General features: G+C 42.6%; 1 protein-coding gene across 19 annotated transcripts in view; it reads right to left on the reverse strand.

The window, feature by feature from the left end:
- Nucleotides 1-22,661, reverse strand: part of Vinc (vinculin) — a 228,296-nt gene that overhangs the window by 63,466 nt on the left and 142,169 nt on the right. For 13 of the 19 annotated variants that reach the window (XM_069310861.1, XM_069310859.1, XM_069310857.1 and 10 more), the window contains 5 exons: nucleotides 21,188-21,365; nucleotides 17,757-17,954; nucleotides 15,912-16,003; nucleotides 5,662-5,721; nucleotides 394-496 (listed from right to left, as the gene is read on the reverse strand). In XM_069310861.1, the coding sequence (XP_069166962.1) occupies nucleotides 394-496; nucleotides 5,662-5,721; nucleotides 15,912-16,003; nucleotides 17,757-17,954; nucleotides 21,188-21,365 (631 nt within the window). The remainder of the gene's footprint in view (nucleotides 1-393; nucleotides 497-5,661; nucleotides 5,722-15,911; nucleotides 16,004-17,756; nucleotides 17,955-21,187; nucleotides 21,366-22,661) is intronic. The other 6 variants (XM_069310862.1, XM_069310860.1, XM_069310858.1 and 3 more) reach the window with 1 other exon arrangement.

Genomic DNA, 22,661 nt, shown 5'->3' on the forward strand with positions numbered 1-22,661 from the left:
AGTAAATTATATAATTATTACATTTAACTAATACAATATTAATGTTGCACTTAATAAATGTTAATAATCCATAGTTTAATACGTTTATAAAATGATTATTTTAAAAGTTATTATTTAATTTTAATTGTCAATACTGTCATTATTCTAAAAGCTAAATATATTTATTAAGTACAGTACTTTTCCTAATAGGAAAATAATATACTGTATAACAGCTATATAATACAAATATTTTATTATTCCTGAAACAGGTAAATTTCATCTTATTTCTTTTCCTTGGGAATATATTAAAAATAAGGTTTTGCTTCAATTTATCTCTATTAAGAAAAACCTTAATTTCAAAACCTTCATTGTAACTATAAATATTACAATAAACAGAATTTAAAGTTGTCTTACCATTAAGTGAGAGAGAGGACATATCTGGAGGTGGTGGAACAATAGGTTCTTCTTCAGGATACACCATCACTGCTCTTCGCACTTCACCCACAGCAGACAGAAGCTGAGAAATAAAACTCAGATAATCAAAGTTGGGAACTACAATTTTTTTTATAGCAAAAGTGACGTGTGCATCATACAGTATCTGTTGTAGATATACAGTACAATAACTGAAAATGATTATGATTTCATTAGCATTGCAATGTCCTACCATGTTAAACAGAACTCTGAACAACTTTTAAGGCTGTATTACAACAACTAATTCAGCATGGTCTTTATTTAAAAAAAACGTTTTTTTTTATATATGTTCTCAGACAAAAAACTGCAGCTTATTCTGGGCAAACATTATTACAAGAACTATTGCATATAACTCCATATTCTTGCATTAATGGAGTTGTAAAATATTCAGCTGGTACAGTCACAAGAGCATTGTCTAAGATCACAATGTATTCTTCATGTGTTCAGCATTCACCGACAAGCATTAGTTTGTTCTTGTCACCGAATCAATGGCAGACTCTATCCCATGACCCTGGAATAATTGAACTTAAATCCTAAATCCTGTTTGCAAACAAACAAAAATGCACTTTCATCCTATCTACACTCAAAGATGTGCATTAAAAGAATGTATCGAAAATCTCACCTCTGAAGACTACTGTCCTTCAAAACCTATCAGTCGTCTATGCTTATTGCCCATATAAAAGAACACAATATGATTATGGTTCACTTCAGCATCCTTTGGCAGCTAACATGTCGGAATAAAACTTCTTTCTCTGTGGTTACTGAAGACAGACATTGATGCTAGTGTTGTAAAGCTTTAACATTTGTCTGCTGATGTTATGCATAATTTTAAAAGAGACAGATGAGTGCCTAGATCCCTGATAATCTACTACTTTTGCTGTTGGCATTTACCATTTCCAAGTTAAAAAAATGTAATCAATATTTATATTAAGGATAATACTATATTGCTGTTTTTGAAGAGTTCATTTTATTATTTTTGTGTCAAAAAGTACAAAACTTAGCAATACAGCATTCTGAAAAAATAATTAATTTAACTGCTTAAGCGTAAGAAATACTGGTATCATTCCTTAGCTATCTTAGGTAATTTAGGGATTTTTTAGTGATGTGGTAAATGAACAATTCTATTACACTGCTTTGTTTATTTCAATACAGTAATATAGAAGGCATGCTATACAAGGTAAAATATTTCTTGATTTCACTCAAGCCAGTTTACTTTCAACAAGAGTGGTAAAGAACTGAGTCCCCATAATGTTTTTAACTACTATTATCATTATAATTGGAAATTCACTTTCTCTAATACAGTTCTTTACAATGTCTATTATAATAGACAAATGTTTAGTCTTGACTTTAATGCAACAGTAGCCTACAGTTGGTATTTCACGAGTGTGGTAACTGAGAACACACCAGTGCGGTGCCTACACTCACTACAATGTGTACACCTTCACACGTGTATAGCTGTCAAGTACACTTATAACCCTATGCTGTAAATATTGAGAATTGGAATGATGGCAAAAGATTACAGTGTTTCCATTTGGTATGAGCTTTTTTTGGGTAATCTAAACCAATTATATTGACAGTGATATTTATTTAGTAGTAAATATCTTGCAAATTGTTATGTAATGAGACATAAGACTGATGTACTATACATCATTTATTTGTAATGTTTATTGTCTTGTTAACAGCAACCATAAGTAATTCATAGAAAGTCTGTTCATCTTGATTTTCACTAATTCATAAAAGTTTCACATGTAATATAATTTAAAGGGTGATGATTGCAAGCTACTTAAATTGCATTGTACTAAGAGTAAAGCAAAGCACAAGATCAGAGTTTATATATAACAAATGCATCATCCAGTAGTCCCTTTATTCCTATCTCAAAGTCAATTTCAATCTTCATTACAATATGGAGGTCGCACAATGATAAAATAAACCCATAATTCCCAGATATTTTTCAAAGTGATAACAACAGACTAGGTGAAAAATCAGTTTGAGTGCATGTGAAAAGCAGTTTTTCAGGGCGGTACACACCCCTAAGGCAAGAACTTACTGATCTGTGTTAGGATCTGGCACAGTCAGGGCAGGTTGACATTCAGCACTGGTACAACAAGGATCTGTTCAAACTCTCCCTGCTGAGTTATACTGGCTCCAAGAAAAGACTAGAAAATATTCAGTCCAGCCCATAATGCAGAAAAACTATATATATACATAAGACACACAACCCTTAGATACAACATGGCATCACAGACTACCATGGCTAACTACTGAATTGACAATTAGATCACTACCCTTATCAGGTGGTAGTACAATACAGTACTGGAATAAAAACCCCAACCCCAGCCTTAAAAAAAAGAAAACCGTGGATACAGGGAAAAGAAGGGTAGGAACAGGCTTAAGTTTAATACACTTAGTGTGTGCTTTTACTTTGCACTCAAAGTCTCCTTTTTAAGCTATCCCACTCGATCGCTTCAACAGGCAAGTGTTGTCAGAAGTCACCATAACTACAACAAAATAAAGGCAAGGATCACTTGGGTGGCAGAGTGGTGCAAGCAGAAGACGCAAGTGAGGAAAAGGCTGAAGTAACAGCATGGGCATCCACAAAAATCAACCCACCAGAGAAAATGGTTATTTATATGAAAGCATGGAGAAGGCTACAACCTGACAGTGTACCAGGGAACTTTGTGGTAGTGAGAGGCAAACCTATTTGTGGATATTCCAACATGGCTAAACACAGTTGTCAACATAGGACATAACCAAAAACAATGCTTTCAGTATGGAGAACAACCGAAGGATGCGGCCAGAGAAAAAGACCAACTGACAGTGTAGAGCCACCACATGTCGTATGAGGAATGACATAAGGGCACATAAAGCCATAGGACAAGATGCATAAATAATATTTGATACTTACTCCCAATAAAAGATAAAAGAGCTGCCTCCAAAAATCCACACTCTAAGATTGGTAAAGCTTAGATAAGATCAAATAAAACTGAGTGCCAGTATACTGTGCAAGGCAAAGGTAGAAAAACCGGAGTGTGACATGAAGAGCGCTCTGAGAACCAGGATCAAAACTATCCATATGAAAACTAGCAAAATAACACCACCAACAAAGCTCCTCTGCTTCCGAAGTGCCAAGAGCAATTGGACTGGGAAAACGGAAATCATTTCTTAGTAGATACAGTCAATAGGCAGCACATACATTTTAATAGAACTGCAAACATGGATAAGTCCCACAAATAGGGAGTTAGTCGTTCCATATATGGATGAAAGCAAAACTAACGGAGCAGCACTAAACATGCTGCATAGCCAATGACTGGAGACCTCAGCCTGCATGCACTACATTCAGATGGAATAATATGTGGAAGGCTGTCAGCCAGCACGTTTGACACCTCACAAATGTGAAAACAAAATTCTCCCTTCTCTAAGGTAAAAAACTACTAATTGGGGATACCCCAGAGATTATATTCCAAACTGGAATATAACAAGAAAATATCTTTTTCCTGTTTCACAGAGACAAGAGGAACAGGCACCAGTCAAAATACCCAGATCAACAGTTGAAAAGATGCTCAATTCATTCAACATCTGACTGGAAAGAGAGAGGTTTGAACTGGAGAGTTGAAAAGCAAAACAGTTCAATAGAATCAAAACTGACAGCTGACAAGAGCATATCAGGTCTGCAGGAAAGAAGTGTGAAGTCTCTTTGACTGAGCTCTGAAAAAGCTAGGATAAGAAATGGTGCATAAACCCCATTATGCTACATTAACTAAGAAATGCAATAAGAAAACAAATACTCTAGAACCCCCCCTCCCCCCCCCCAAAAAAAAAATGCCAACTCTTGACCTGGGGGTTGTGACAATGGACAGATTCTGAAGTGATTAAGTACACAGTCACAGCACATACACACATGACAGTAGTACAATGCATACAGGACACTAATGCCCAAAGTTCCAAGGATCTATGAATGTAGAGGGAAACTTCGGCAAAGATTCATCACTTCTGAAACCATTAACTGGTTGATCAGAAAGAATAAAATTGTACAACCTGTCAAAGACAAGGGACCCGAGTCATGCCATAATGCTACTCTACTGAGTAAAATACTGATATAAAGAAAAGGCCATAAACAATGCTGGATCACTGTATAATCTAGTAGAAAAGCAAGAGCTCAAGGCTAACCCTAACCCAGCTGAGTCTAAACAGGACAAGGGTGATAAGGAAAATCTAGGGCCAATTCTAAATTAACAAGAACAGAATGCTGTATGGCAAAATAAACTGACCTGATATCCAGGCATAAATAAAATGAACCAAATGCCCACACATTGGTGAAAAGGAGACCTATCTTGTGCTATGCTCAGCAAAAACATGTAAAAAAATCATCAACAAATCAAGTAGTTGCAAGTATAGTGGCAGTATTAAGAGAAAAACAACTGCTGGAACACTGCTAAACTGGAACAAAAACAACTGCAGGAATTAATAACACATGACAAACATAAATGCCTGTGTCCTGGAACAAAGTACCAAGGAGCTATAAATGTGGTCCATGCTGAAAATCATGAACTGGCCAGGCACAGAAAAGATAATTTTGATCGCCAATTGGTTATAGTCCAAGGCTACGCCTACACACTCCAGAGCCATTCATATAATGTAGTATAAATTCCCTGCACAATCAAAATAAAGTCCCCTAGGGATAACACAAGCTACTTAACTGAACAAACTGCTCACTGCCTGTCCATACAATTTGCAGCGAAAATTAGTCGGGATAGAATGCTTTGAGACTGAATTAGAGATTTTTTTCCAGTACAGTCACCTGATGGTGATTTAGGATAGTGACCTAATGAGTCAAACAGTAGTTAGCCAAGATATTGGTTGATGGGCCTTGTGATGCCAAAATGGGAATGGAAAGGCTTTTGTATTAAATACTGTGTCCGTGGCACCAGTATAATCTGGTCTGTACAATTTGAAAACTTCCCTGCTATTCCAGTGCCGAATGCTGACCTGATATGAGTGCACCAGGTCCTGATCTGAGGCTAGTAGCATCATCATCACAGAGTAACTGCATGGAGATGGCACAGAGAGAATGGTGCAAATAAAATGGCATTGAGTGATACATTTTACTACTTAAAAAGCAAGGTGAAGATAGCCTATGAATGGTGTGCCATGTAATAGAGTCAAATGATAATAGTTAAGCAAGAATTTCCACTTGTTTAATAAAGAACTCACTGATACAACAGGTTGATGACTTTGACGAACATGTTCAATACATGCACCTGGCTGCAGAATCTGTAAATTTAATTTTTTAACTTTTCTGACCAATGTAATGCACCAAAACACTGCCACATTAGTAGACATCTGAATTGTATTTAAATTTATATAAAATTTATGAAAACATTATGGTATAGAGAATTTGAAACTGTCCTTTTTGAGTTGCCCCAAAGTTGCTGCTCAAGCCAACAGCCAGGGTCCACCCAGAACGTTTAAGACACAGTGCTTGTATTGACTACTGTAACTGTTACAAGCAACTTTGTAAGCAGTCTTGTAATATACTTGAAAAGAGAAGACAATGGGGGAGTTGTTCACAGTTTTCTTAATCCCCCCACCAAGAGAAATCCCTCATTATGATACCAAAACGAAAAGACACGCGTTTCATTATCAGTTTCAAGTAATAAAGAGCTACACAAATGTCCTTTATTGCTCTGAACTACTGAGGCAACTAATTTCCACCCAGTGGTAGTCAGATCACCAGTATTAGGACTGGATAGCCAGCAGGCTTCACTTTACATCCACAATACCTAAGGGGCCGGAAAATGAAATTTTGCACCTTGATCAAATGCTTTCAAATTTTTTGCACATAATCTACTTGGCACATGCTCCAACTTTGTCTAAATAATCACCAACATAACTTGAAAAACAAGAAAATGAAAAATAATTATATAAAAAATATTGAACATTTCAATTTTCAAATGAGCATCAAAAATAATATCATAAATTGTTCATTTGGTGTTATTATGCTCTCAGAGGAGCATATGATCTTCATTTTTATTTGTTATTATTATAGGATTCAGTATAGTTTACTGTAAAAAAAAAAAATCGTCAATATGGCATTTGAAATATGCTCCAAATTTTGACCAAAAAATTTATAACTCCCTACATTTAAGGTTTATGAAAAACAATCAAATAGGACTGTAGAACAGACAGCTGTACCCAGTATATGTAAAAATGGTGAGAATCGGTCAGAAACAGGATTTTTGATGACGACTCAAAGATGAAACTCTAGTTTTAGAGATAACTGAAGTTGAAGTTATCAACAATGAATAAGGCAGTTCTAATTCATCAATTTACTTGTATGTTTTATTAAATATTGTTCAGCATTCGTACTTGAATGTTGTAGGTGAATATGTGTTGAAATGAAGTCAAGAAAAAATACCCCCTCCCCCCAAAAAACCAGCGTTGAATGTAATGAAACGCCATTTTCTGGGTGAGTCCCGGAGGCTCCCCGGAGCTATCCCAGGCTGATATGCTAATGTCAGACTTTGGCATCAGTCATGTGTATGGAGTTCTTAGGCCTACCGGGGACCACGGCCAGAACCGGGCCCCCTCAGAGAGGCAAGGGGAGCAATGGCCTATAGAAGCCCCCGTGTAGTTGGAAGCATTCTATGTCTGCCATCGACCGGAACAGGCACCCAGAATGGTAAGCGCCCCAAAACAAACCCCTATTCTGGTTAAAATTGCTACCTAAAACCGAACTAGTGGATAGAACTCCCCAACCGAAAACAAGCAAACTAGTGTGACGTCACACACTGCCGCGCCGCTGTCTGCGCAGCTCCCCCCTCCCCGGGAGGGGGAAGGGGGAGCCCCAGACCCCCCACGCCGGCTACCCACACCTCAGTTCTTGAGGCTGGATGTCAAAAACGCGAAAAACCGCCGACCGGAGGGAGGGAGGGATGCCGGGGAGCCTCCGGGACTCACCCAGAAAATGGCGTTTCATTACATTCAACGCTGGTTTTCTGGGGGGAGCCCCGTCGGCTCCCCGGAGCGAACTACCCACAGACAGAAAAAGAGGGACTTACCCGGGAGGCGGTCAGTCGCTCACCCCTCAACTCGAAGCCGAGACAACTGGCTGCAACCGCCGACCCAAAGCAACACAGGCCCGACGAGGCCCAGGGACATTCACAAGGTAACGAGCAGCCAGGACCCTGTTCGACCGCCAAAATCCCCGCGCCCGAATATCAGACCAAGACATATTCCCAAAGACGGCAGCAAGAGCCGCGAACTTACGAACGTCATGGGCACGGGGATAGACCGCAGGCTGGCTGGACCTAATAACCCTGCGGACGACCTGAGAGACCCGAACCCGCGAACAGGGAAGAAGGGAAACCGGATCAACCCACAGCGCGTCCCCAGGACACAGAAGCTGTGGCGCGCAAATAACGGCGAAGCGCCGCAACCGGACACAAAACATGATGCACCCCCGGCCTGACCAACCAAGCATCAACCACCCATGGACCCCTCCGGAACGCAGCAGTCTCATTCTTCGCCAGAAAAGAAGGAGACGGCTGCAAACGAACAAAACTATCACCACTGACCAAAAGAGCAGAAACCCCTGCGCCTGGAGGAGAGCATGAAGCTCCCCTACCCGACCCCCAGAGGCCAAAGCCAACAAGAAAAGTGCCTTGGAAAAACAATCCTGGACCGAAGGGGCCACAACGAAACGAGGAGATGAAAGGAAAGCGAGCACTCTGTCCAAAGACCAGGACGGCTCAGGCGACGCATGAGCAGGCCGGAGGTGAAACAATGCACGAGACAGCTTGCGAAACGGCGCAGACTGTAACATCGATACCGAAAGCAAGCTGAAGCGGCTCCGCCAGCGCCGCACGATACGAAGCGACAGTGTTAGGCATAAGATGACGGTCCTGAAACAACCACGAGAGGAAGGACAAGACCACCCGAACAGACAAGGAGCTAACACGACGAAGACGCAAAAAGAAACGGAAGGACCGCCAGGAAACTTCATACTGCCGCCGAGAAGAAGCCCTCAGGTGGGACACCAACAAGGAGGCCACCTGAACACCATAGAGATGATGATAGACTCGAGTCAAAAAAACCATACGCGAAGACTCGAGGAGAAGATCGAACCAGCTACGTGACGTACCGGCCCGATCTGCTGAAAGAGGCGGAGCCGCGGGAAAACCCTCGGGTTCGGACACCGAGCAACCAGCGCCTGAAACCAAGGCTGGGCCGGCCACCAAGGGGCCAGAAGGACAACTCTCCCCCGGTAAGTCTCTAAGCGAGTCAGGACCTGGAGCAACAGCCGAACCGAGGGAAAGAGGTACAGGAACCCCCACCTCGACCATTCTAGCCGAAAGGCATCGACCCCGACGGCCTCGCAATCGGGGAAGGGCGCCGCATAAACGGGAAGACGCCGCGACCACGCCGACGCGAAGAGGTCCACTTCGGGGCGCCCGAACGTCTGGCAAAGCCAACGGAAGGACTCGTCGTCGACCGTCCACTCCGTGGAGAGGGGAACGAAGCGAGACAGGGCGTCGGCCAAGACGTTGGACACGCCCCGTACGTGAACCGCCAGGAGAGCCAAACCCCGAGAACTCAGCAGACGAGTCACCCGAAGCGACCAACCCCAAAGAGACAAGGACCGCATCGAACCCCCGCGGTTCAGGCAATGAACCACCGGAGAGCAGTCCGAATGGAGCCGAATCGTCGATCCGCAGGGCCACCCGAATCCTCCCCAGAGCAAACCACACTTGCCAGCGAACTCCCGCACCGTACTGTGAGCTCGACGGAAGGACGGATCCCAACGCCCCTGGCCGGCCTGGTGAGCACTGGTCACAAAACCCCAGCCGAGAGACGACGCATCCGTGTACACATCGAGCGAGGGCTCGGGTAGGCGCCAAGGCACTGAACCCCGAAAAACCCGAAGAGGAAGCCGGTGACGCAGCAACCGACGCAAGTCCCCCGGGGGTCGAACTCTGCGATCGCGAGAGAGGCGGAACGGGGAACCCCGAAGGAACCAGAACAGCCGTTGAAGCCAAACCCGACCCGGCGGGTAGACCACCATCACGAAGTTCAGGCTCCCGCACAGCCCCTCGAGCAACCGCCGGGTGACCCGAGGGCCCTCCAGAAACAGACGAAGGCGGGACCGCAGTCGCAGGAGAGACTCCGGAGGGAGAGACAAGGAGGCGGTTCGAGAGTCCCACACGAGACCCAGCCAAGTCCGAACCTGAGAGGGAACCAGATGGGACTTCCTCCAGTTCACCAAGAACCCGAACCCGGCGAGCTGGGAAAGAACCAAATCCCTGGCTAGCAAGCAAGCTGACTGGCTGGGAGCCCAAACCAGCCAGTCGTCGAGGTAGGCCAACACCCGAACACCTAGGAGACGCAAACGAGCCACCACAACCCGTGTAAGGCGTGTGAACACGCGAGGTGCCAGGTTGAACCCAAACGGGAGACAACGAAAGCGGTAACTCAGACGCCCCACTACAAAACCGAGCCAGTCCCTGAACCGCGGATGAATCGGGACATGCCAATAAGCGTCCTGGAGGTCCAGGGACATCATCCAAGCTCCCGGCTCCAAGAGGAGCCGAACCTGAGACAGCGTAGTCATCCGAAAGGAGGGGCAATGAACCCAGGGGTTCAGACGGGACAAGTCCAGAATGAACCGCAGGTCCGCGCAGTCCCGTTTCGGAACCGGAAACAGACGGGAAACCCATCTGAGGGACGACGTCGTTTCGACGACGTCGTTTCGACGACCCCCAAGCGTACCCACTCCGAGACGACTCGACAGAGCGCAGGGGAAGAAGCCTGCCCTGCCAGCCCCGACCCCCCAAAGGGGGGAGGGGCCACCCAACGCCACCGCAGGCCGCGAGACACGACCCGAAAGGCCCACGAATCGTGGGACCAGGCGCGGGCGAACAGCGCAAGCCGCCCCCCCCATCGCCCCGTCAAGGGGGCAAACCGCGAAAGGGCCGGCGACCCTTACGAGACCCAGAACCCCGCACAGCGCGAACACCGCGCCGACCAGACGAGGGAGGGTCCGCAGGAGGAGCCAACCCCAAACCTGACACCAGAGGCCTACCACGACGAGAGGAACCCCGAGCCCTGGCACGACCTTTCCGGGAAGACCCACCCCGGGACCCCCGAAAAACCAACAAGTCCGACATCGGACGACAAGCCGCCGACGCAGCCTGAATAAACTGCGCCACGGCCGACTCCCCAAACAGGAGAGGACAAAAAGGTGAAGAACGCCTAAGAGCCAGAGCCCAAGCAGATTCCACGGAGGAACCCAGCACCGCCTGCCGACACGCGAGACGGGAAGCATAGAACAGGGAAACCGCATCCCGCAAAATCGCCGTGAACAGCTTCAACAATGGCAGCCGACGAACGCGCAGCCGAGGACAAGGTGCCGGACCCCGGGACGGACCCAAGCGTCCCCACATCCTCCACGAGCCAATCCGAAGACAGCTCCAGGAGGGAAAAGAACCGCAAGGCCGAACACAAAAGGCCCCGAGCGCGCAAGTCCTCCGCCACGAGCGCCGCCGAAAGGGAGGGAACCTGCACATGGAGCTGAATAACGCCCACATCGCAGGGAAGGGCAGGGGCAAACAAGCACTCATTCAGGTACTCAAGTTCACCCCCCAGGAAAACCTGAAGCACCGTGGAAGCTTCCCGCCACTCCAGCGTGCGGGAACGACAGAAGGAATGCCAGGAATCCAGACCAAACAAGGGGCAGTCTGCTAGCCAGGACGACTCCGGAACCTCGTAACGGAGCCAGAAAGGGAACGAAGTCCCAAACCTGAACGTGGACGGATCCATTTCCGAGGCATAATCCGGGTCACGCAGGAGGTAAGCTGCAAAGGCCGCTCGCACCACACCAGGTTGGATGCGATAAGCCGAAAACCTCCGGAAGGACGGAACCGACGTACCCGGGGGAACACGGAACCGAACTCGGGGAGGGGCCGACACCAAATCCAACTCGTACGCAGAGGGGGGGAAAGAAAACCCCACTCCTTGTAACAATAAGCCCCGCTCAGTGGGAAGAAAAACCCAGGCGGGGTCCAGCGGGGCCCAAGGCCCCCAAGTCAGCCCCTCCCCAGCCTCGAGGTCCGTCACCACAGGACCCGAGGCCGAGTCCTCTCCCCAAGCCCCGACCCCACAAGACAAGGACGGAGCAGCCGGAAAAGCTGGAGGAAGGGGGGCCCACTGGTCAGACCCTGAAGCTTCGGCCGGGAGACAAGACTCGAATGCCTCTGCCGCCCCCCCGGAAGGGGCAACCCCCGAAGCTGCCCGAGTCTCGAGATCAAGTAACCCCTGCTCCGACCCCGAAACCCTCAGACGCTTCGGGGCCAGAAGCAGGGGCGGGAGACCAGAACGAACAGAATGGGAAGGACGAGGAGGTGCGGACTGAACCAGGATCGAAGCGACCCCCACCCCCAAGTCCGGGTCTCGAAAAGCAAAGCGGGGCAGCCCCGGGGCATCCGGGGAAGCAACCAACCGAGCGCGTTGCAACAGACGAAACCTAGACTGCAACGCACGTGCCGCCTGTACCCGAATAGAATCATCAGAGGATTGGGTAAATTGAGTCACAAGCAAGCAGCAACACTCACAGGACTCAGGGTCGAAAGTATCACCGACCCAACAGGCAGCGTGGCAGAGGCAAAAACAATGAGGGTCACCCTGAGACAAGGGGACCGAGCAACCCTCAAACTCGCACACAGCGAGTGGGGACTCCGGGGTCACATCCATCGGACCCACGCGCCCCCTAGGGGATTCCCAGGGTCCTGAGCGTTTACTTTAAGAGGACTCGCGCTCAGGTAGTCCCAGGCAGGGTGCTGCAAACCGGCGCCCAAAACTACCAAGCAAACTTCTAAAGCTGAACCCCAGGGACGTGTACACTCACGGGGACCTAGCAGGGGGCGCCACCGAGGAGAACAGTGGAAGGGCAAAAACAAACTGAATAAAATGACAGAACCCCCCACCAGGCAAAAACAAAAAGAAAAACAAAACCCCGCAAGAGGACAGCGAACCCCAAGGAACAGAGCCGGCCGCGATGTCGGGAAATACAAGCTGAGCAGCACCCTGCGCCCCTACCAGTGCAAACTGCCTCTTACCTGCCGGTAACAAGGGAGAACAGAACACCCAAGAGCCCAACAGGCGGCCGAAAAACCGAAAGGTAAAACGGACCAGCAGAGGCAGACCCCGAGGGGCCTGTGGAAGGTGGCCCCAAGCCCCAAGGGCAGTACTTACAGGGCACCTAGGGAAGGCAGCCCTAGGCGCATGCAGCCCGAGTACTGAAGATAACTCCTGGCTCTCGCACCCACAAAACTAACACCACACACAAAGCACAGTGCAGTAGCGACATCCGGAGCCAGAGCACACGACCATCGCCTATAGCATCAGCCTCAAGAACTGAGGTGTGGGTAGCCGGCGCGGGGGGAGCTGCGCAGACAGCGGCGCGACAGTGTGTGTACGTCACACTAGTTTGCTTGTTTTCGGTTGGGGAGTTCTATCCACTAGTTCGGTTTTAGGTAGCAATTTTAACCAGAATAGGGGTTTGTTTTGGGGCGCTTACCTTTCTGGGTGCCTGTTCCGGTCGATGGCAGACATAGAATGCTTCCAACTACACGGGGGCTTCTATAGGCCATTGCTCCCCTTGCCTCTCTGAGGGGGCCCGGTTCTGGCCGTGGTCCCCGGTAAGCCTAAGAACTCCATACACATGACTGATGCCAAAGTCTGACATTAGCATATCAGCCTGGGATAGCTCCGGGGAGCCGACGGGGCTCCCCCCAGAAAAAATGTGTAATATATAGGGAAAATTATAATGATTTAGGGAATATATATATATACTTTATATATACTTTATATAAGTGATAAAGCCCTAATCTGGTCCCTGATCATCAAAACAACCTAAAGAGACAAAGAAAAGTTTGAAATCTCTGAAAAAATCACCCCCCCCCCCAAATAAACAAATTCAAAGTCCCAAGTTCTGTCAGTTGTAGCTGATTTACTTATTGACCAATTACATTCTATCTTAACATGGTTAAGGACAGGTATGCACTCTACAGGGTGTAAAGATTACAACAAAATCTGATAATAAACAAAAGAGAAAACAAAAAATCTCTACTAAAAAAGAAAAAATTTGTGGACATTGGTGAAAGTAATAGATTAACATTGGGCAATGTATTTATATGATATATAACAAAATAGCACATAAAACAAATAATAATGAGTAAGTATGTTATTATTATTGGAAATGCTATAAAGGCACCAGCTGCATATCTACTTTGTGGACACTTCTTACTACTATTCTTCTTCTTTGTACATTGGACAGGTGCTTGCATCTCTCTATTACTTTATTATCCATCAGTTCCAGTTAATAGGAGCTGTTCTCCTGATCAACAAAACATTCTCCTTTTTAAAAAATTTGTCTAAAATCAATTTCTGAAAATATTTTGATGAAAGTTTCAAGACACAGAAGCCAATAAATTGGATATTTGTTTAACATTTTTAAGTAATTTTTACATAATTCAAATATTTTTCTCTTCCCTGCTCCTTTGCTGAGCAGTTTAAGGGTTATGCAACAAAAATCATGGAAATAGACAATATTTCAGTACATCCTGGACCATAACCAAGTGTTACCCAACTTAATAATGGTCCAGTACAGACCAAAAATTATCAGTTCCTTTACAGTCAGATTTGTGAGTTGGGTGTCTAATTTCCAGCCATGTTATTGTAACTTATGGTCTGTATTCAAACAGATACGAGGTCAGAGTAATTACCTAAGTGTAGTTACAGGATAAGAACTATGCTTGTGGTGTCCCGTCTTCTCAGCACTCTTTGTCATATAACGCTTTGAAATTACTGACGGTTTTGGCCTCCACCACCTTCTCACCTAACTTGTTCCAACCGTCTACCACCCTGTTTACAAAAGTGAATTTTCTTATATTTCTCCGGCAGCTTTGTTTCGTTAGTTTAAATCTATGACCTCTTGTTCTTGAAGTTCCGGGTCTTGGGAATTCTTCCCTATCCAATTTTATCAATTCCTGTTACAATTTTGTACATAGTGATCATATCGCTTCTTTTTCTTCTATCTTCTAGTTCTTGCATATTTAATGCCTCTAACCTCTCCTCATAGCTCTTGTCCTTCAGTTCTGGGAGCCACTTAGTGGAAATGAAGAAATGGAAGACTATAGGAACAGTGGGTTTGACCCGAGGACCGTCCAGGCCCCGGTGTCGGGCCCCTAACTAAAAGTGTAAGGGTTTAAAAGTTTATATTTTAAACTTGACAGCATTTACCAGGCCGAGCCACCTGTTTTAAAGGTTAGAGGACCTGGTTGTAAATCACATTAAAAACTTGGAAACGTTTATCTCCACACATCTCCGTTTATCTCTTTTTATCTAGGTCACATATCGAGCAAAGACACTACATATTGCCCTAACTTTACCACTATTGCGTCTTGCAGCTAATGAGTTCAAATGGGCAAAGAATTTAAATGAAAAACAAAAGTTAAGATAATGAAAAAATAATTCAAATGATAATTTTAAAAAGATGTTCATTTAAAGTTTATTGTTGTGCAGGTGTAGCCAAAAAAGAGGAAAGCTATGGAAGAAAAGGAAATACTGTATTTTTATTTCTGCCATAGTGCTGCAACTGACAACTGAGGCCTAATGGTCTACTACTACAGCTCTGCCATCTGCATAATAAGTTTCTAATGATCTACTTCTTCATGTATAAGAGGAACACCCTCCACTGTATTATCATCAAACTACAAAGAAAGCAAACAAGTATACAACCCGTTCTCGCAAATTTAATAAGTCAATATTGACTTATTAAATATGTGCATAGGTGACATACTTAACATAATAGATACCCTTAAAAAGATTCATAGAAAACACCGACCTTACCTAACCTTGTTAGTATCTTAAGATAAGCATCTTATTGCTTCGTAATTACAATTATTACCTAACCTATAATAGGTATAGGTTAAGTAATAATTGTAATTACGAAGCAATAAGATGCTTATCTTAAGATACTAACAAGGTTAGGTAAGGTCGGTGTTTTCTATGAATCTTTTTAAGGGTATCTATTATGTTTAGTATATCACCTATGCACGTAGTTAATAAGTCAATATTGACTTTACGAATTTGCGAGAACGGGTTGAAGTATATTGTTAAATTTGTTTTAAATTATAATAAAAATGCTTTCTTACATTAAATTGCCTTGGCCATATGAACTTATTAGCTCAGTGAATAGTTAAATACACACACTAGGTTTAAGACAGGTGCACTATGTATACTGCATATATCTGCAAGTAGAATTACATTTTGTCCAAATATAATTTGACCATATTTTATGAAAACAATTTAATTGACTAAGATTAAGAATAACTTCTGAAAAAGCAAATGCAGAATTAAAAAACTGTACTGTAAACTACTGTTTTGATAAATATTAGCATACTCACAGCCTGATTGGACTGGCGCCACCGACTGATGGCTCGCTGGTCATCTGGGTTCATTGCAACATCCTTTGCATTTTGCACCATTGGTGTTACAGCTTAAAAGTAAGAAAAAAGGAAATCATCATGTATTGAATACCAATCTATTTAAATTAAAATATCTGTGTCTATTCAAGGTTTGAGGCTAGAAACTTTGTGCTAGTTTCATTCGTTTTTTCCAAGGAACTGTTGTTGGGTAGATGCCCAACATGGGCGGATCGGGATTGGAATCAGGAAAAAGCGTGCCATGTAACACTGTCAAACTGACTATGAAAAATCTTGTAATATCATTATGATCATTTTTTTTTGAAGAGGGGGGGGGGGGCTCTATACTGTAAAACTTTATGCCCAAAATTAAAAAAAAAACTCATCCATGATAGAGGTGGCCAACTCACAAGATTACATAACAGGCATGAAATAAAAAGAAAAAATAGGGAGTCGGCCCTTTCATTGCAAGAGTTAAATTATTTCAGTTAAGACCTGCATAACTTATTTTAACACCAAAGTTTTAATTACATACAAGTGTATTCACCCAACTACAAATTGGAGTTCAAAGTTAGTATAAAACTAAGATGACATCTTGGCATGATGCTCAGGCATTCCCTTTGACCTCATGACCCCTGTTAATACAAACATTTTGTATTTTATGCATCTTTTAGATTATATTCTTGCACTTCAAGCATTGTGCATTGTTTGCTTTATTATGGACTGTACTTGTGGCTGTAAAGTGGTTGGAGTATTTAGTAACAATATTTATGTATGCATCTTCTTGAGCAAAGCTGAAAAGGTAGACTTTTGAAGGCCTCTGGAAAGTAACCCTATATTATTCGCATTAACTTTGCTTTGCATGAGGTTTACATGTAGTGATAAAAAATTGCCATTCATATACAAGGCCCCACTAAACATTAGGCAGGCCAAGGAAGATCAATGAAAGCATCGTGAAATAACCTGGTGGTCATCGAGTGGCAATGGTGGCACTTGGAGAGAGTGAAAAGCCCCGATCACGTCCAACCACAATTAGACGTTTTTTCCAATATGTTGTACTGGCTTCTTGACAAACTCTTATTCAACAGGTGAACAATTTATATGATGCACTCTTTTTTCCTGAGCAGTAAAAGTTTTTAGTTTTTTAGTTAGTCTGAGCAGTAAAAGTTTGTAGAAGTAGTTTTAAACTGTTGCTTTGTAATCAAGTTCATTCTTTTCTCAGATAAAATTTATATTTTACTTCTACACATTTTCAAAATGATCACCATAATCTATAATACATTCTTAAGATATTTGTAAGTTTGCAAAAAACTGGCTTTAGTGGAAGGTTTCCTGGGATACCAATTTGAACTTTCTAAGACATTTATTGTTACCAAGTCATGTGCTTTTAAGATGTTTGCAGTTATGCTTATGATAGTTGTTCAGAAACAACTATTCCCTTCCAATGATTCAAGTTTTAATTGGTTATAGGAATGGCTACAACAAAGCTACTGCAAAATTTAAACAGGAACTTTCCTTTAATGATAAAACATAAGAGTGGCAAGCTGTATACATTAAATAACAAGACCATAAGGTATCACCCTACATGTGATAGCAACATAGTAAGAAATATGCAATAGAAGAGAGAAGTATTTCTTTGATAACAGTAGTAAAAGTTTAAGGTATCCAAGATACAGTAGTATGAGCCAAAACCACTGGAAATATCGTCTATCAGATATCTTTCAAAAGATAGGGCACCACAACCATTACTTTTACTGTGTAACTACAAATATACTGTAACATGTTCACACAAAACACTTAACACATTAGATTTAGAATTATGCTCACCTGCTTGAACTTGATCAGATGCAGCATTGACTTTAGCTACAAAGCTGGGATCTTCAGAGTTATCAGCTTCCTGTTTAGCCACCATAAGCACTCTATTCGCTAAGCGAGCAATTGCACTTGTGTTGTCTACCATGGCCTGGGGTTCATGATTCTGGATAGATGCCTCACAAGCCGCAGTATGTTTCTTGATTAAGTCCTCTGTGTATCAAAAATTTATTATTATACCTTACATACAATCAACAATTAGAGTGATGTGTTAGTAAATTAGACAAAAAATACATCGCTCATCCTTATCATCTCATTTGTTGTTTTCTAGTTTTCATCCTATTTCTCATGTTTATAGGATGAAGACTCAACAACCTGGAGAAAAATAAGATACCAATATTGGGATAAAAGCTTGGAAGCACTTCATTCATACATCATATCTCCCACACTGATCAGGATCCTCAAACTCCAACAAAAATCCATAATATTTATTTATTTATTTATGTATTATATATACAAGAGTTCTTACATTCTTGTACAGCCACAAGTATGCATAACGTTTCTGGCAAGTCCTTAATCCTATGTTCCCCAGAATATGACCCCACCAATTGTTTAACAACCAGGTACCCATTTTACTGTTGGATAAACAGAGGCTACAGTTAAGGATTGACGCCCAGTAAATCCTTCCCGGCCAGGATACGAATCCAGGACAAAGTGCTCGTGAAATGCCAGGCGAGTATCTTAACCACTACACAACAGGGATTGTACAATAGTAACAATAGTAACCAACAGCTTCATACAATGTTACATACAGTGCTTCCCAAAATTATCTATACACACTTTACAATGGGCTATTTTACTACAGATTTTGGCAATTAAGCAAAACACTCACAAGGCCACTCTTCCCACTCTCTCTCTCACATGCACACCATACAACCTGTCCTCACACAACTCATCATATAATGACAAAAATACCCAATGTCAAAGTCAGATGTACTAAAAATTCAGCCCGTTCTCCTTAACACTCTCATTGTCAAACTTTTCCACAAAACTGCCCAAACCTAACCTACCCGAGGATCCATGAACAGAAAGCTGGACATCACATCAATTTTGCAAGCCGCTACTGTTTTTAGTACACGAGTTTTTAGACTTGGAGAAATTATGATGTACATCAAAATCCAATGTACTATTCAGAAGAATGGGTTGTAAAAATCATAAGTGACTCACAAAACTGATGTGGTCCCATCAAGATTGACGTGGGTCTTCAATTATGTTAGGTTTGGGCAATTTAGTACGTTTTAGTGACGTTGTGAATGCTCAAGAGGACAGACTGCCCCCATAACTGCATCATATTGGCACCATTTTTTTTCTACCTTCATATTCACTGAATATACTATTATCTTCACTATTCACATCCCTTCCTTCAATATGAGCAAGCATCTCAATATTCTCTCCTCAAACAAAAAAGTATTAACTTTTCCACTTCATGTCTTTTCATGATATCTTCATTCTTTACATAATCTACCCTTTTAACGCCCACAAATGCATCCAAGATTATTCATTTTTAGTAATCTTATTTGTTATTTTTGGTTGTAATCATGCCACACCCGCAGGGTAGATCCTCCTAACTTATTGTGGTAGGAGCAAATACTACAACTCCATGCAGTCCTCTAGCCACATTTCTATCTTACTAATCCAAACTGGGCCTTTCATTATAAAAGGTCATTTTACAACCCTGGACCCAAATATATAAATGATTGGTCACTTCTGGGACACCATAATTTCTAAGATGTTTGTTCAAAAATTATTCAATTGTTTGAATTTCCTTCTATTAACTATTAATACTTTTACTTCTGTCTATATTCATTTTACCTCTCGGACAGCAATAAAAATTTCAACAAACCAATATAAATAAAATTGCTGCAAGAAAAACTGAATCTTCTGCATACATTAAATTACATGCACAGTACCACATTCATTATCATTATCATGCATCTTATAATGAAGATGTGATGTCTAAATTTTACCCTTCAGGCATCCGTTCCTCAACCTTCATTTTCAGATTTATTCCTTATGTTGGGAGTTAGGCCCTTGGCCACATACTGTAATCAAGTAGGTTATTCAATGACATGCTTTTTCAAGTACATGATCTACTAATTAATTTACATTCAGGTCCCCAATTATGATGGTACAGTGAGAGTCTGTAGAGTGTAGTCAATGTAGAGTGAGAGTCAATGTGTCTCAGTTTGCCACAGCTGACTAAGTGGCACATTACAGAGCAACTGCAAGTGCTCTAAGTCAGGAAATCTACCCTTGTGTGCTGTGTGCTCTCTGTGCACAGAGGTGGGTGCTCAAAGCCCATCTCCCTTAGTACTGAACTAAAACCTAGCTTGTCTGATATCTTTTGAGAGGCCATGATGCTAGCAGATAATGATGCCACGAGGGCCAATGTGTTTAGTCAATGAGATGGAGCAAGCATTGTATTTAAATTAAGTTGCTCCAGAGACAAAAACTAGAACTGACTAGAACATGCTTGCCGCACCAAGAAAGGTATTCTTGCCCAGAACACCATTCATACAAGACTTGTGCTCTTTTGCTTCTTGGCCAAAAAATAGAAACATTGTTCTTGAGCTGTCAAGTTAACTACAGCATCCTTATTTGTCGTCAGTATCTTGTAAATAACTGGAATCCCACTGTGTAATTTTTTTTTCAAACTGAGTGAAGTGATTGCAAGATACACCACGAGGTACCTGCAGAAGCAAGAGGACTGAGAAAGTGTACCACTGTGATCATGTTTGTGTCTTAGTCACTTGTATAGTTGAGATACAGTAGAAAAGTGTGTAAACCATCACAGTGCAATCATAGGTGATCTAAGGCTGAAGTGCCTTAAACACAGGTTAGGAGGAACAATCAAGACAGTAACCACCACTTTATATACCTCACTCAAACCATTTTAACCTTTATTCAAACCGATGTGAATCGGGACCTGGTGAAGCCAGCCGATAAGGACCGCCCCACAGAGAACCTTTATTCGATCAAGTACATCACAGACCTGTCTGCTTGCTCTTGTGGTTGCTAGACTCCGATTGGCTTTCGTTAACACTGTTAACCACTGTAAAGTGGTGATGTTGCATGCAATTGCAGACTTTAGAGAAAACCCAACTTCCACAGGTACACAGGAGCTGACAGTCAAGGAACACTGTCAACCATCCTACAATGCCCAGGGGTTAGAACCCAGGTCATTCTCGTTTGCAAAATGAGTCGGAAGGGGAACTATTCACCACATTACAGGGTGCTATATTACCAGATTTTGTCTAGCAATATTTGTGTATCATGATATTATTCTTCCATGCCTTTGTAAGTTCCTTATTATTCCCAATACCTAACTGGTTTCTCAATTTAATCATTACATTTCAATAATTCATAAACTAATATATTTGGTGTACCTGATGCCTTGATGAATGCTGCAGACTCTGTAGCCTCATCAGCTAAGTCTCTCACTTTTTGAATGCTCTCTGCATACTGTCGACGTAAATTCTCAAAATGTTCATCTGCTGCTTTGTTCGTTGGGTATGTCATGCGAATGCGACCAGCAGCCACCAACTGAGGCGTTAGACTTTCAACCTAAGAAAAAAATAGCCATTAAAAGAGAAAATGTCATGGGGATTCGAAGTAGTGATGCTCACCGTCATACAAACAATAAACTTGTAACTTATGTTCTCATTTGATGATTGTTTTGCCTGACAGCTAAGGAAAATTTATATAATAAATCTTAGACTAACAGATGGATATAAGCGCACACATTTTGGCACCAAAATGTTTGCCAGTGATTGTTTAACTGTATACCATGAACACGTTGTCTAAAAAATATACAGTAGAGCAAGCAAATATTACAGTCCCAAAATGTGTAGAGTTAAGCAAATCCATTTGTGTATTTGTTTGCTTTGAATTTGTACTATAATTTTTCATTAATTATCTGGCCATATAACACTAAACGGCAATGTAAATTGATATGCATAAAAAAACATAATATTGCTGGGAAATACAGGCAATTTTCACTTGCCTTTTCTTCTGAAGACTTAAAACCCTCTGGAATGATATGAAACTGTATATTGTACTGTGCATTATATATACAGTACTGCAATACAGCAAGACATTAGGGTGCCTCAGACAGCAGAGGCTAGGAAGCCAAGTGTTGAAAAGATCCCTAAAAATCTGAAAGAATGGCCAAAAGCAGAATACAACCCACCCAATTACTAGCTCCAGACGGAAAATCAAAAGTATCGAGAAATAAAGTCTCAACTTTAGCCTACAGACATCAGGAAATAACTGCAAATAAATAAGAACACATCCAATTTTGAGCTACCACACTAAGCACCAGCACAAGTGAAGATCGGACAAGATCAATATGTCCGATCAATTTCAAGATCAATTTCACCCTCTTATGTGTGACCACCTGGAGCTAGTCCAGATGGACTGGCTTGTCTAGGTGGACTTTTCATAAGAGGGTGAAAAAAGGCCTTACCCCCAGCAAGAAATGAACCGGAGACCCGAAGGATGTGTGGGGATCATAAAGCACCTTGGGAAAAATATACACATCCAAGTCAAACTATAAACCAGGAATGGATACCTTACCATATCCATCATTAAAGTCAAAACATGAAAAACCTGCACGAAAAGACATTGCACGACAGACCCAGAAAGTAAGTTAGGTTACAAAGAGATGTGCACATGGCATATGTTAACCTAAATCTGTACAAGAACAATGAGGAAGAGCAATTGCAGCCCAAAAATACATTTGTCCTGTATTTCCAAAATTCCAAAATCCTCCTCATATCATCCAGGATCTGTTCCAAATTTTAAAAAGGAATTTTTTTTGAGACATCAGAATTTTTAAAAAATATCTAAAAATTTTAGTGG

Source organism: Procambarus clarkii, chromosome 68, assembly GCF_040958095.1.
Source record: "Procambarus clarkii isolate CNS0578487 chromosome 68, FALCON_Pclarkii_2.0, whole genome shotgun sequence".
NCBI lineage: Eukaryota > Metazoa > Arthropoda > Malacostraca > Decapoda > Cambaridae > Procambarus > Procambarus clarkii.